Below are 13,721 nucleotides of genomic sequence, written 5' to 3' on the forward strand. Positions count from 1 at the left end.
ACATCAAGCATCAGCATTGCTTTGCTGTGCCGCTGGTTTCAAAAAGCCGTCATTTCACTGGTTTGCGGTGAAATCAGGATCAGGTAGACCTACATAGCAGCCCAAATCTTCTAATTAACCGGGCTGGTGCAGGCCCCCTTTCAAATTATGTGATTAAGTTTATGGTAGAAATTACAAGACAGCAAGAATTATCTAGGGTATTGGATTAAATGAGTTAGAACAATTGGAGTTTTGCTATATGTAAATGCTTTTAAACTGTTTTTTTTTCTTGTTACGACTATGGTGCTGCCTCTCCTCCCAAAGTGGTGGTGAAGAAATACGCACGTGTCGAGTCCTCTTCCTCCTTGCCGCCCATGCTACCACCAGAGCCCGTGTGCCGGACTGTCTTCCCAAAGGAGCAGGCGATGAGGTCACTCGTCAGGCCCACTGCCTCATAGTTGCCACCGTAGATGTCCTTGACAAGCATGTCCACCGTGCGGTGATCACCCTGTTCCGCCAGCTCCAGCAGTTCATCAAAGCTCTGCCAAAGAATGCATGCCAGCATGGTTGGAAGACGACGTTCCACTGCATCAGACTGCCACCAAATTGAGGAGAGGAGTCTCGCAGATGGCATTCCTACATCACCACATGGCTACTTCCAGTGGCACAAAAGGCACAGCAAGCTTTCTAGACACTGGTTCATGGTAACGAACGAACCACCAAGGAGGAAGAAATGTTACACATACTCTAACTCCTTTAAAAGGAAGGAAAGGTCAGCTTTAGCGAGACTCCTGAACGCAAGCAACGTTGAAAAGAAGAAAAGTTTACCGTAAACAAAACATGACTGCTAAGATAACCATTGCCAGTCAGGCTAAACACTGGAGACATATGAGAACGTCCAATACATGCTAACAATATCTCAAAACTGCTCATAACCTACGAGGCACGCAGCACTTAGTACTTGCATTGGCACCACCCCAACTGTACATTGCATGGCACTTACAAATAGAAAAACAATTATTTTGGCTGAAGCTCTAACCACAAACAAATTTAAATGCAAGGAAGACAATCATGCCATGTTAATAAAGATAATTATGAACGATTTTCTGAAGACTAAACTTTTTCAATGTTTTTATGTTCCATCAGTGAAAATTTATTAACCAGACAATGCTTTGGGCAAAAATGCACACATCGCACCGGTACCCATATATTTCTGTCACTTTAATATGGACAGCAATGAGAAAATAAGTGTGACTGCTTGAACAAGATGTCCTGTATTTTTAAAGCACAATACCAGCAAACGGTGGTGAAAAAATAAAAATAAATGCCTTCACAAAGGCCCCTTTTTTTGTGCTTTCATGCTAAGCTTTACTCTAATTGGGATGTCAAGCTGTTGTGCCATACATTTTGCCTTATTGCACAAATTCATGTGAAGAACTATCTCTAGCGCATGCAGTGTTTGCAACGCGCATTTAGCAGCTGTCAGCGACCAAGGAGAGATAGGTGCTAGCAGTTCATGAGATGTTGACAGTGCTCATGCCATGAGATGCCATCACGCATGTGACAGATCACTAGGGCTGCCAACTGCAATAATAACAATAATCAATCTTTATTGTGCGCAGGAACAACCATGTGGTCTTCGTGCTGCAGCACAAAAAAAATGACAATGCACACGCAAGTTTTACACGCACACAGATAGAACACAAAAGAAGAAACAAATAACACATGAAATGACACTGAGACGAAAAGTGTCATGGAAAGAAAGACATCAATGAGTAGCATGTCTTATAACATAAACAACCATTCCAGGAACAAGTGCGTGGTACTTAAAACACAGGCTAGAAATACAGGGAAATACAATAAAAATATAGAATTGAACGCGGGACAGTGAGATTCGAAAATAAAGTTTTAAAATTAAAATATAGATAAGAAACGGATAAAAAGTAGTACAAGATACTTTAAACAGCACTGAACAGGAGAAAAAGTAAAATGTGAAGTAAATTAAATACAATACTTAGGCTAGAAAGTGGAAGTTATATGTGATAAATACAATTTAGAGCACAAAGCTACGAACGTCCAATATAAATGAAGAGAGCGAGTTTTGGAAGATGTCAAGGTGAAGACAAAAAGAGTTAAACAACATCTGCATTCTACCAAGAGGGGAATGGGAATGAAGAAACGAAGAAACTTGAAACGGTCTGAATTCCCTCATGCTCTTTCCCAGAACGCGCAGAAGAATGTACTCTAAGAGCTGAGGGCACATAATGTGGCCATGAAGGAGCTTGTACAGAAAAATTATATCTACTCTGACATGACGGCAGTTAAGAGAAGGAAGATTCAGTGGGGTACTCTTGGCGGAGTGAGAGGAGGAAGTTGAACAAGGAAAGCGATATCGAAATATCCGTAAAAATTTTTGCTGTACTCTGTCAACCTTGTTCCAGTTCGATTTACAAGTGCCACTCCAAACAACCGACGCATACTCCAAAAGCAGCAAGCATATGGACAGGTACAGCTTTAAGAATGGAAGCGGAGTATGAAACCCTCTCGAAAGTCTGCAGACGAATCCAAATGTCCGCATAGCCCGCTGAGCAATGCGTTTAGTATGGGAGGAGAAGCTGAGGGTGCGGTCAAAAAGTACACCAAGGTCATTAATTTCATCAACCCTGTCCAACAGCACAGAATTCACAGAATAATGGTGGAGAAAGCTGTGCGTTTTACGAGTAAATGAGACAACCCTAGTTTTGGAAGAATTGGGGGTAAGTCGATTATTCGCACACCAATCAGAAAAAGCAGATATGTCCAATTGCAACAACAAGCAATCTTGAAAATAATGTATGACCTTGAATGTTTTTATATCATCAGCATAAAGAAGAAACGACGAGTTCTTGATGATGGAGGAAACGTCGTTAATAAAAACGGAAAAGAGAAGCGGGCCTAATACAGAACCTTGAGGAACTCTACTGGTTGCAGGATAAACGAAGGAAGTCTGTCCATTGACACTGACAAAGCAGGAGCGATCAAGGAGATAGTTACGTAGGAGGGCTACGATTGAGGCTCCGACACGAGAGAGTAGAAGCTTTTCAAGTAGTAATCAGTGAGTAACAACGTCGAAAGCTTTGCTCAAATCACAGTACAGTGTCAACCAGACCTCTCTAAAGGACTGCTGCAGAGGCATAAACGTGACTAGATCGGTCGAAGTAGAGCGACCCGACCCAATATGAAGCCATGTTGAAGCAATAATTATAATAATAATAATAATAATAATAATAATAATAATAATAATAATAATAATAATAATAATAATAACAACAACAACCTTTATTAACAAATCTGAATGCACATTTACAGGTCAGGTTCGCCTAAGCCATCATAGTGGCTTGTCATGCGAAACTAAACAGTCGGTAACAAGTCTAAGCCACAAAACTCACTATATTATAAAGAGACAGAGAGAGAAAGAAAAAAAAACACTGAATGCTATGCTGTTTCAGATTATTAAAATATACGGCACAAAATTTAAGAAGAAACCAAAATAGACATTACACAATGGCACAAAAAGGAAATGCAAAGGTCATAATTGGCACATAGCCCTGCTTGCCTGACTGTGTATGTAAGGCCATTATTCTTGCTGCAGTAATACCATGTTACGCAAACCTACCATGTGGTAAAATACAGCATGGGACGCAGTCTACTTTTAAATTCCAGCCACTGTTGGGACGACGTCTTTGTGGGATGCCTGCCCCATTCAATTGAGATGCACATTAACAGTCCGCATCATGCAACAGGTTGCCTGAGTGTTTTTCAAATCACTGCATTTGAAGGAGCTTTTTGTAGTCACATGGAGCATGCGAACTATTTTTGCCTCGTACACTTACCTTCGATGACGTAGGGACCACGAGAAACATGCATTCACAAGGTTTTGCTGAACATGACATGGCTATCACATATTTCTAATAAGAGGCAAAAGATGAAGAGGTGAGCTTATGTTCCCGGAGACAACATCGGACACGTAGTTAATACGTAAACTACTGCCTGCTGTTTCAGATGCTCTCTTCGGTCAGATAACTAATCAAATTATACTAGTGCCACAGGTTGTGATTAAAGTAGAGTGCACCAGAAATCTGTCATAACATATTCTAACATTTTATTGCTTCATAATGTTCTTTGATTTCTAGCTAGGGCTGGTGTAGCATCTGAATATATTATAGCAGGAATTATGAACCGTATACTAAAAGAGCACCAAATTAATCCCATATTGGTTCATCGAGGGACGCACCACATGAAACGCTTACGGAAAGTATCACATTATGTACAATACTACTTAAACATACACTAGAGACTTCAGTGAACTAAATGGCAAACGTTTCGGCTACAGTTCCTGCCCTGCTCCAGTCTCCAGAGCTAAGTGCTCTGCAATCACTACATCCACCTTGAACTGTTTTTGGTGGTGTAAAGATTACTGGTGGTGGGACCTTCTTGAAGTCACTTCTTGGCACTACTCACAAAATATAAATGCTCAATGTTTAATGCAGTCTTATTTCTTGCAGAGCGTTGAAATTTTCTTCTCTTGTATATTTTTTTTCACTGTCCCATGTTTCATCAGTGCAATGTTCACTCAAGTTCATCGCAATGCAGTAGTACAGAATCTCTGCAACAGCATTTTTACATTCTCGGCATGGAAATGTTAGATGAAGTGCGCCTGAAAGATGGTTGATATTATGCCAAAACAGATCAGGATCGTTTGCTTACAAAAAAATATATAAAGGACACTTCATATACCCTTTAAATGAAGTGACAGCGTTAATGGCCATGTCTGCGGCTCCCCTTGTGGTTCCTCATTTGTATACATGTAATTTCAGCTCGTTTAATTACCAGTCCCTTAACTAGTGCCTCTAATTTCTCACACATTCTTACTTACATACAGTCCCAAGCTATTTCATTATCCAGCCACCGGTTGTAAGGGGCGATCCGACATAGACATAAAGCCCTGCTTTAACCAAGCAGTTTCACTCATCATCCCAGAGTGCTGGGGTGCTGATTCTTATTCCATCCTCCCGCCTCAAATGAGCCACCCGAGATGCTCTTGCCAATTTTGTGACAGCATGTGCTCTCTATACGTCACACAACCAAATGATGAATCAGCACCTCTTGTAAAGAATGATGCTGCCACATGAGACACAAAGCTTCTGTATGAAGAGCTTTGATGAATCTCTTAAAGGCCAGTGAGAAGCCTATTTTAAAATTATTCTCATTGTGATTTGGTCATATGGCTTCAACAAAATTGCAACTGCAGAACCAGTTTCACTCTGTTATGCCTCCTGTGTCTACCACAGGCTGTGGCAAGGTGTTGCCAACATTACTGAAGCAACACACTGACCTCCGATGCTCACACTTGAGGCAATCAACGCCCTCCTCAGTGCTTTACTGCAATTGCAGCCAAGGATGAAAGCAAGATTTTTTGCCATTTATATGCACGGTGATGCCAAGCACATAGAAAACAAATGAGCAACTTCTTTTCTGAGGGGGGATGAACTACCTGCATAAAGGATTTTTTAGTCACTCAAATAAAACACACCTCCGAGAGACAACTGTCAAAACCCATCTGGCTCAAAGCCAGCATCAGTACCACGTATGTGCATGCCCCATTAGACAAGAAACACGACCCTGCCTGTGCCTTACTTAGCACAAGCAGAAAAGGCTTACTCAGTCAGCTGGTCTCAAATCGGAAGAACATTTACTGCGTATAAGTCAACCCATCAACTGCAAATACCCCCTCACTCAAAAAGTGGTTTTTCGCCCCGGGGCACAATGCTGCCGCTACAGTCTGTGCGACTTTTGTTTTCAAGTTGCAGCTCATTTTCTTTCTTTTAAAACAGAGACAGGCAGCACCTTTGCTGAAGGAAATGACCAGGTTTTTACCAGACCACAGGCTTCAGAAAGAGCTGGGTAGCTGTCAGATACCTATGCCAGCCAAATGCTCAGTAACTCTGAGTAAGGGCTAACATACCTGTTGCAGTTATGACTATCAAACTCACAGTATCATTATCGCAAGTTCTAGTTATGGCAACTGGATCACGACATCAAAATGGACATCGTGTCATTCTGACAAATGAGTGTGATGGTGTGTTATGCCTGACGACTCCGGTCTTACATGAGCTGAGAATATGGCCTTAAAGGCGTAAAAACAAAGCACGCAGCCTAACAGGAAAGAGGACTAGAAGCACAACACAGTGAAAATGTGTGGAGCTTACATGAAGTCCAATCTGCGGACACAGCACGTGCGGCTTCTCACCTTCGCCTTGGTCATAAGTGAGCCGAGTCCCCAGAAAGTGCCACCACCCGTTGCCGACCCACCAATGCGCTCGTACTTGTCGTCTGACTCGACCTGAGCAGGAAGAACAAACAGCCAGCCATTCAGATTACATTGTCAGGTGACCGGCAAAAGGGCAGGAGGCACAGATACCCTTATCACATTCACATTTACTCACATTCGAATCTGTTCACAGTGAAGTTGACCACATGCGTTTTCGTGCTGATGGAGTCCTTTCACACTGAGCTCACTCACTTGGATCACAGCTCCTTCATGTGATCACACCCGGTCATAGGCAAGTGATGCACATGGGAACACGCACCTTCATGATGCTGACACCTGAGCCAATGTTGACCAGCAGGTATGGGAAGACGCTGGGGTCTGCATTGTTGAACTTGTACTCAGGGTTCCCATGCCGCTGGTACTCAAACACCTCGTCTGTGATGTTCTTGAGCAAAAAGTTGCAGCCACTTATCAGGCACTCGAGCTCATCCTCCATGTCCACACTGCGCAGCAAAGTCAGAACATTATGAGTGAAGGTATATTTTCAGGCAGAGCAGAAACACGGGGACAGGAAGAGATGGGACAAGTACCAGGAGCGACAAGTACAAGGTTTCATTTCAGAACCATAATCAAGGCTTCCAATTTATGTGCAGCCTTGCACTCTCTTCCGCTCTGGATGCTTCTCACCGAGGACTGGGCCAATCCATGCAACCAATGTCATTTTTGTCTACTTAAAGGAATACTGAACAAAAAAATTGCGGCCGAGATTTCTAGCGCTGACGGTAGCTATCACATTAAGAGTCACCAAAACAACATACTTTATGAACAGAAATCAACGGAAAGTAAGTATTTTAATGAATATTTCTCAAATCGCCGCACCTAGCAGTCTCCTGAGAAAACTGACTAAAGCGGACGTCACTTTTACCTGCCTCCCTAATGCCTACCTGGCCACCGCCGGCGCAAGCGATCGCACTCTCATTTTTCAATTCCCCCATGGCACTCACAAAGCACGCGGACAGACGTTTCTTTTTATTTATTTAAATGCAACGCGCCCTAAAACTGCTACTCATGTTCCTACGGAACAGCGGACTCGGCACGCAGCTTCAGCTTTAAATCCCACTGCATACAAGTCATCATTCTCTCCCGCAATACCCGCCCTCCGTACGGTGCCCCTCGACTTCCCTCGTCTGCAGCACTACACACTCCGCAGCATTGTGCACAGCGCGATGCGAGGAAACCGACAATGCGTGTAGCCGGTCAACTCAGGTGCGGGGCGCGGCGGCGGCGCGGCCGCGGGGCCATGACGTTGCTGAGGGTAAATGTGCCCTCACATCCGGCGGGAGCGCCCTGCCTGTGATCTTGCGGCCGCTCAGAAAACGTAAGAAATAAAGCCATCCGCTCAAAACTAACCCGAATTATTTGTATGTACTAGTGCAATCATGCCTGAAGAATGCAATTGTGGTGCTTTCTCAATATTCTTGGATATTTGTTCAGTGTATACCTTTAATATTGTCTGGGCGTGCGTTCATTTTCTTAGCTACAGAATAATATGATTACGCAACTAATTTCTTGGCCAGGTCTACATCACCAGAAGAATAAAGTAGCAATGCGTGATACAAGTAAATTATGGATTCCTTTTCTTATCAGCACAAATCCATAAGGATTTTATTCAGAGATTATGATATGGCAATGTATAAACCTATTATGAATAAGCAGAACGAACTGCGATAATAAGGAGGGGCAGAGGAGGCGTTTAGCGGGAACGCAAAGGCGCCCGAGAACTCAACTACTGGACAGACAGCTCTCTTCAGCCTGCCACTTTCTCTGGCACTCCCCAAGGCACTCATACATTACTTCTATGTGCACCGCCAAAATGGAACTATCCCTGGCCAGGGGTCCGATACCTGAACACAATGAGATTAAAGTACTTGGTCTCCTTATCCACAAACATCGACGGGCTGATACAACACTAGCAAAACTATGCAAAGTGGGGGACCAGGTGAGCCGGATGGTGCGCCGGGTTTCCAACAAACTCGGGGGGTTACGGTGCACAGACGCTTTGCGGCTGGCGCATGCATTCGTGACCAGTCGAGTCCTCTACTCGACTCCTTACCTCCACCTGCGCAGGTTTGATGAGAACGCCCTCGAAGTGATTCTCAGAAAGATGTACAAGCGTGCCCTCGATCTCCCGATCAACACATCCAACCAGCGCGTCTCATAAGCCTGAGGATGAAAAACACATTCGCGCAGCACCAGGAGGCGCACTTGACCAATCAATACACAAGGCTTTCAAAAACGCCGTCGGGACGTCGCCTATTAGCCCGACTACACATCCACCACCCAACACTTGCGGAAGAGCGCGTACGCATTCCTGAAATCTGGAAATACGCCCTGCACGTACGCCCTCTTCCGGCCAACATGACATGTGACGACCACAGTGGCAGGCGCCTTGCGCGGGCGGAGGCATTGGCCCGTCGCTATGGGAACAAACACGAAATATTCTACATGGACGCCTCCGGCCCTCACGATGGGGGGCGGTACACGACCGCAGTCGTCCATTAAAAAAATCACGGTGAACGGCCTAACGTTCCGAGCTCAAGACATAACACATGCGGAAGAAGTTGCCATCGTGTTAGTCGCCGCAGACAAAGACTCGCGAGTCATCATCACCGACTCTAGAGGGGCCTGCAGAAATATTAAACAGCGGTACATTCCTCTCTTTGCGCACCGCACCTTTCAAAACAGTGACTACCTCAAGGCCCCCACGTCTCGAACGATTGTATGGGCTCCAGCTCACATAGGCCTCGAAGGCAATGAAACGGCAGACGCCGCCGCCCGCGCGCTCACTCTCCGGGTAACGCCTTCAGACCCTTATGATACGAATCCCGAACCCAATCCGGCTCTCACTTTTCGAGAAATTACTGAATTATTTCAATTCGGCCATGCAATTTATCCTAAGCCTTGTAAGGGCATTACAAACCCAGGTAACGCAAAACATTGCCTAAACGTTGCCTGTATGTATGAACTTCCACACAACGTAATGCGACAAAATCTCACATTGCTGCGACGTTGCAAGACATACGTTGCCCTGACGTTTAGAGTTTACGTCATCATAACGTTTATAGGCATACACAGCACTGACGTTGGGTGTACACATCTCACCAACGTTTTGATAACATTGCTATTGCAACATTTATAAACAGGCCGAGTTAGATATTACTGGCGAAACTAATAAAGCTGCAAAAGTGAAATGCGAAATTCCTGGTTGGACAAGAATATATGCTCAAGTGATAAATGGCAGCTTTATAACATGGAAACAATTTTAGATAGTAATTATTTTCCAACAAATCATCAGATCACAACGGTCAAAAATATCACAAACTATACTTTTATTAATTTACAATACTGTTGAGAGCCCAACAGACAGTGAAAATTATATCATGGACATGAGTGCAAACAAACACCGTGTTGTGGGAATGGTTTTGTCATTGTCAGAGAGTACCAAGCAAAGGTATGGTTTTTACAATGGGAGCGCACAAAAAATAGCATCTGCATTTTTCTTGACCGGTAAGCACACACATTTTGTACCAATTTCATTGATGCTCCACGTACTCAGACCCCGTGAAAGTCCTCGGGCTCTGTAAACACCTATGTCAACAGACCACAGCGTTGCATCATGAATGTAACATCGGCATAGTGTTGCCCGCAAATAAGGACGTCACCTTCAGCTGCTATAAAATTTCTTATTAGGACAAAATTTCCACCCGTTATCCTCACACAGCTGTTTTTTGGCTTTGTAGAAAACACTTTTTTCCCAATCGTAGTTTTACTGAATCGCTGCCCCCGGAATGTTTCAGGGACTAGTCCATTCATGTGAATATTGGACAGCTTGATGCCATCACTTCTAGGAGTCACTGGTTGCTTGAACTGCTTTAGTTCAGCTGCTCGCATAAAAATTTGTTCCGTAAGAAGGGCATGGCCTCTGGCCAGTTGCTTCAGCTTTCCTAGAAAAGCTTCAAAAGGAAAGGCTGAAAATATGGCAATGTGGCAAAACCGTCGCACATCATCTTCCAGATGCGAGAGGCTATGTATGCTAACATTTTAGATGCCACTGCCATAAAGCTTACCTGCCTCTGTAACGAAGCTAAGTAGCAGCTGCTCAGCATATTCACACAAAGTCATACAAAGATCGGGTGAGGCCAGTATTGTGATGGTAGAACTTAGCTTCAAAAAGTGCGTGTAAAATGGATGAGCAAGGTGTTGCTTCAGAACAATGGGGCCAAAGTAAACAAGGAAGTTTCTATACTCGGATGCCTTCCAAAATTCTAGAACACTCAGGGTCCTTGGAATGCGCTGAAGCTCCTGTGGAGTGTTGACAGCCAAAGTAACTAAGTTCTCAGAAATGGCCCTACGTGCACTCAAAGGCAGCGTTGACACTGATGGGGCAGTTGATGTCCAATACTGCACTAGAAGTCTTTTCATAACTCTTAAGCAAACCAAACGCATATAGTCTAGTGGGAACCAGTCTGATGCCCAGCTTGAGCAATGGTGATGTGCAATTGTGATGATCAGGCTGTCATGTTGAAGTTTTCACCTGTACGCGGAGGGGCCAACACATCAGGAAATATACCTTTCCTATGCTCTACAGAGTACATGCCTTTTTGCACGTACTTTTCACATGCATAGTATGCTGCATGTCTCTTGGTACATTTAAGGAATGCCCGCGCAGGCATGTCGCAAATGCATGAACAATCACTAGGGAACACAGCTTCACCATGGTGCAGTCCAAGCTCTAAAAGTGAACACTCTCGGGTTTTGAGTCCCCCATGTAGAGAGCTGCAAGGAAAGGTTCATTTCGCGAGCTTTCTTCGGCCCGCACAACCACAGGCCAGAACTGTTTCGACGAACTCCTAGATAAGGGCACACCATCGACGTTCATCGTCAGGGAAATCACTGAAGCGCTCACTGATATGGCTCCACTTTCTAGTTGCTGAATGAGGTTTCCAGTGACGCCAAAAAAGCAGTAAGTGCCACTTCCCATGCTGGTGACTACTGGCATGAGGCGTCCGCAGCAGTGTTCTGGCATCAGAAGGGAGGTCTGGGTGGTGCGGCTGCAGAATTTTCAGAAGCTTAGTGATGTGGGCGGCAAAAATGTTATCTACAGCCCATGAACGAAGTGGGTCGTGCAAAGCCGGAGCTAAATCCACCTCACTATCGCTTGACGAAAAATCGCGGAGCTCACTGCTGCATGAATACTGCTGTAGAATTTGTTCTTGAGACTCGGCAACTTCGCCAATTGGCGGCGGATCAACGGGGCACAATGGAGAAACCAATTCTTCATCGTCGTTGCTGCTGTGAAACACCACCCTCTCAAAATGTTCCTCGGCAGTAGCTAAGTTTCAGCTTGTAAGGGACTGCTGTACAGTAGGGCTATCAGATTGGCAAAGTGCTGCTATTTTGGTTGCCCTGCGTCAGAATTTCTGTCTTCTTCCAACATCAATGATACACCACTATGTCCTCTCCATCGCCGATAGACACAGCTTTACTCGCAAACACGAGCGGTACGCATCATGGTGCACTGAAGGTCATCGACGAATGAGCAGTATGATCACTTGCTCCAGCTACGCACAAGTATCGGGGTTATAACAGCGCAAAGCTGATACAACATGATAAGGCGTGCTCAGGAGAAAAAGCCACTTGGTGCGTTCCAATACCCCCTCGTAGACGTCTACTTAGACGGCTACGCGAGCAGCCGCCATCTTGGGACGCGTTCCAATTCTCGCGAAGCAGTCTCGCGAAGACGGCTTCGCCGAAGTCAACATCGATGCAGACTACTTTGCTGTCTAAACATGGCGGACAGAGCGCGGTTCGTGCTGAGCGAGTCGTGCGTGCGGTGATTGCAGTAACTGTACGGTGGTCGTGCTCTTTGCGAACGCCGGAGTATGCATATGAACGATCTTTCAAACGTGAGTTGTTACGTCAATGTATGCGCTAGCTAGAGGCTAATTTAGCTGTCTTTATGGTCGTGAGATTCATAGCACTGCAGATTCTTTTACCGCGCTCTGAGAGGAAAGCGTGCGTTGGATGCTGTTGGTCTTCTTTTTTAACTTGACGACGAGTTTCTTCAATCTTGATGTTATCGACGAACTTGTCGCTTTCTGGGCACCTCGCCGGGAGTCAGGACGGCTGCTGTACGGCGCACGTGTGTGTTTCTATCTTGCTGTAGTAACCGTGTCAAACTCTTCCGCGGATTTTCAGTTAATCTGGGAAGAACGAACTCGCCTGACGATGCCTACTTGTTGCGCATTGATTTTTTTGTGCCTGTACATTAATAAAACGAGTTGTCTTTGGTTTCCTCGTCTAGTGACTACAGACAACAGGTGTAACGGCATGAATTTTTTCGTTTGCTGTAGCCGGTTATTACCTTTCGTCTGTAATCCCCTCAAGTTTACAGTATTTTGCATGTTTTCATTATTACAGCTGTGTGAATGAGACATCTGAGAAGCATGTACACTTCAGCATCAGTAATAAAAAAGGAAAAACGGACTAACGTTCTCTTCCTTCAATTCGTGAGCGGGCTCATTGCATGAGAAGTCGGTCTGCTACAAGTTAACCTATTAATAGTCTATCTACGTTGTGGCGATTACACACGTAATATTGTTGCTGCAAAAAATTGGCAAACCGTTAAAAACGTGATTTTCACCTGTATTGTCGTAAATCTTTAAAGAAAACAGCGTTATAATAATTATTTAAACGTTTTAGTTCAACCTTTATGCCGCGAGGTGACACCAGGCGTAGACAGGTAGACGCGTTCCAATACGCGAACCTGTAGACGTCTACGTAGACGTCTACGAAGCAGTCTTGCTAGACGTCTAAGAATTGGAACGCACCCGTGAACACACACTGGCTGGGCTTGAGCTTGGCTCGACTACACCTCGTTTGTGTGCCATACATTGCTTGTCTTGGCCAACGAAAGCGTTTATGTAATAAATAACCATAAATAAACAATTTTTTGCAAATAAAAAAACTTTCACGCAGGAAATTACTAAGCTTGAACATTAGCATAAATTAACAAATATTTATTTCATATTATTTTTGCTGCGTTCAGGCAGTTCAGGCAGTTCAGGCTTGGTTCAGGCCATAGAGTTCCTTACACTACCTAGAGGGAAAGCTGAGGGCGCTGCACTTCAGCCACCATGGGCGCGCTAAGAATCATGGGCCGGTGTGCTACTTGTTGCGGGACAGTCGGTTTTTCTCGGGTGCGTGGAGTGGCGTTACTGCGATGTTTCTTTTTCATCATCATCATCATCTGAAGGTGCGTACATAGACCCCGAAAGCCATAGTAGCGAAGGCGCAAAAGCAGACGTCGTCAATAAATGGTTTCTGTTTCCCGAAATTCGACTAAAAGCTTCCTTAAGTGATTGTACAACCA

General features: G+C 44.6%; 1 protein-coding gene across 2 annotated transcripts in view; it reads right to left on the bottom strand.

Moving 5' to 3' along the window:
• Positions 1–13,721, bottom strand: part of LOC146201073 (4'-phosphopantetheine phosphatase-like) — a 177,150-nt gene that overhangs the window by 70,227 nt on the left and 93,202 nt on the right. For both annotated transcript variants that reach the window (XM_084595616.1, XM_084595617.1), the window contains exons 4-6: positions 6,609–6,792; positions 6,269–6,361; positions 325–520 (exon numbers count right to left, since the gene is read on the bottom strand). In XM_084595616.1, the coding sequence (XP_084451742.1) occupies positions 325–520; positions 6,269–6,361; positions 6,609–6,792 (473 nt within the window). The remainder of the gene's footprint in view (positions 1–324; positions 521–6,268; positions 6,362–6,608; positions 6,793–13,721) is intronic.

This window comes from Amblyomma maculatum, chromosome 2 (genome assembly GCF_055883805.1).
Source record: "Amblyomma maculatum isolate TAMU_Amacu chromosome 2, ASM5588380v1, whole genome shotgun sequence".
Taxonomy (NCBI): domain Eukaryota; kingdom Metazoa; phylum Arthropoda; class Arachnida; order Ixodida; family Ixodidae; genus Amblyomma; species Amblyomma maculatum.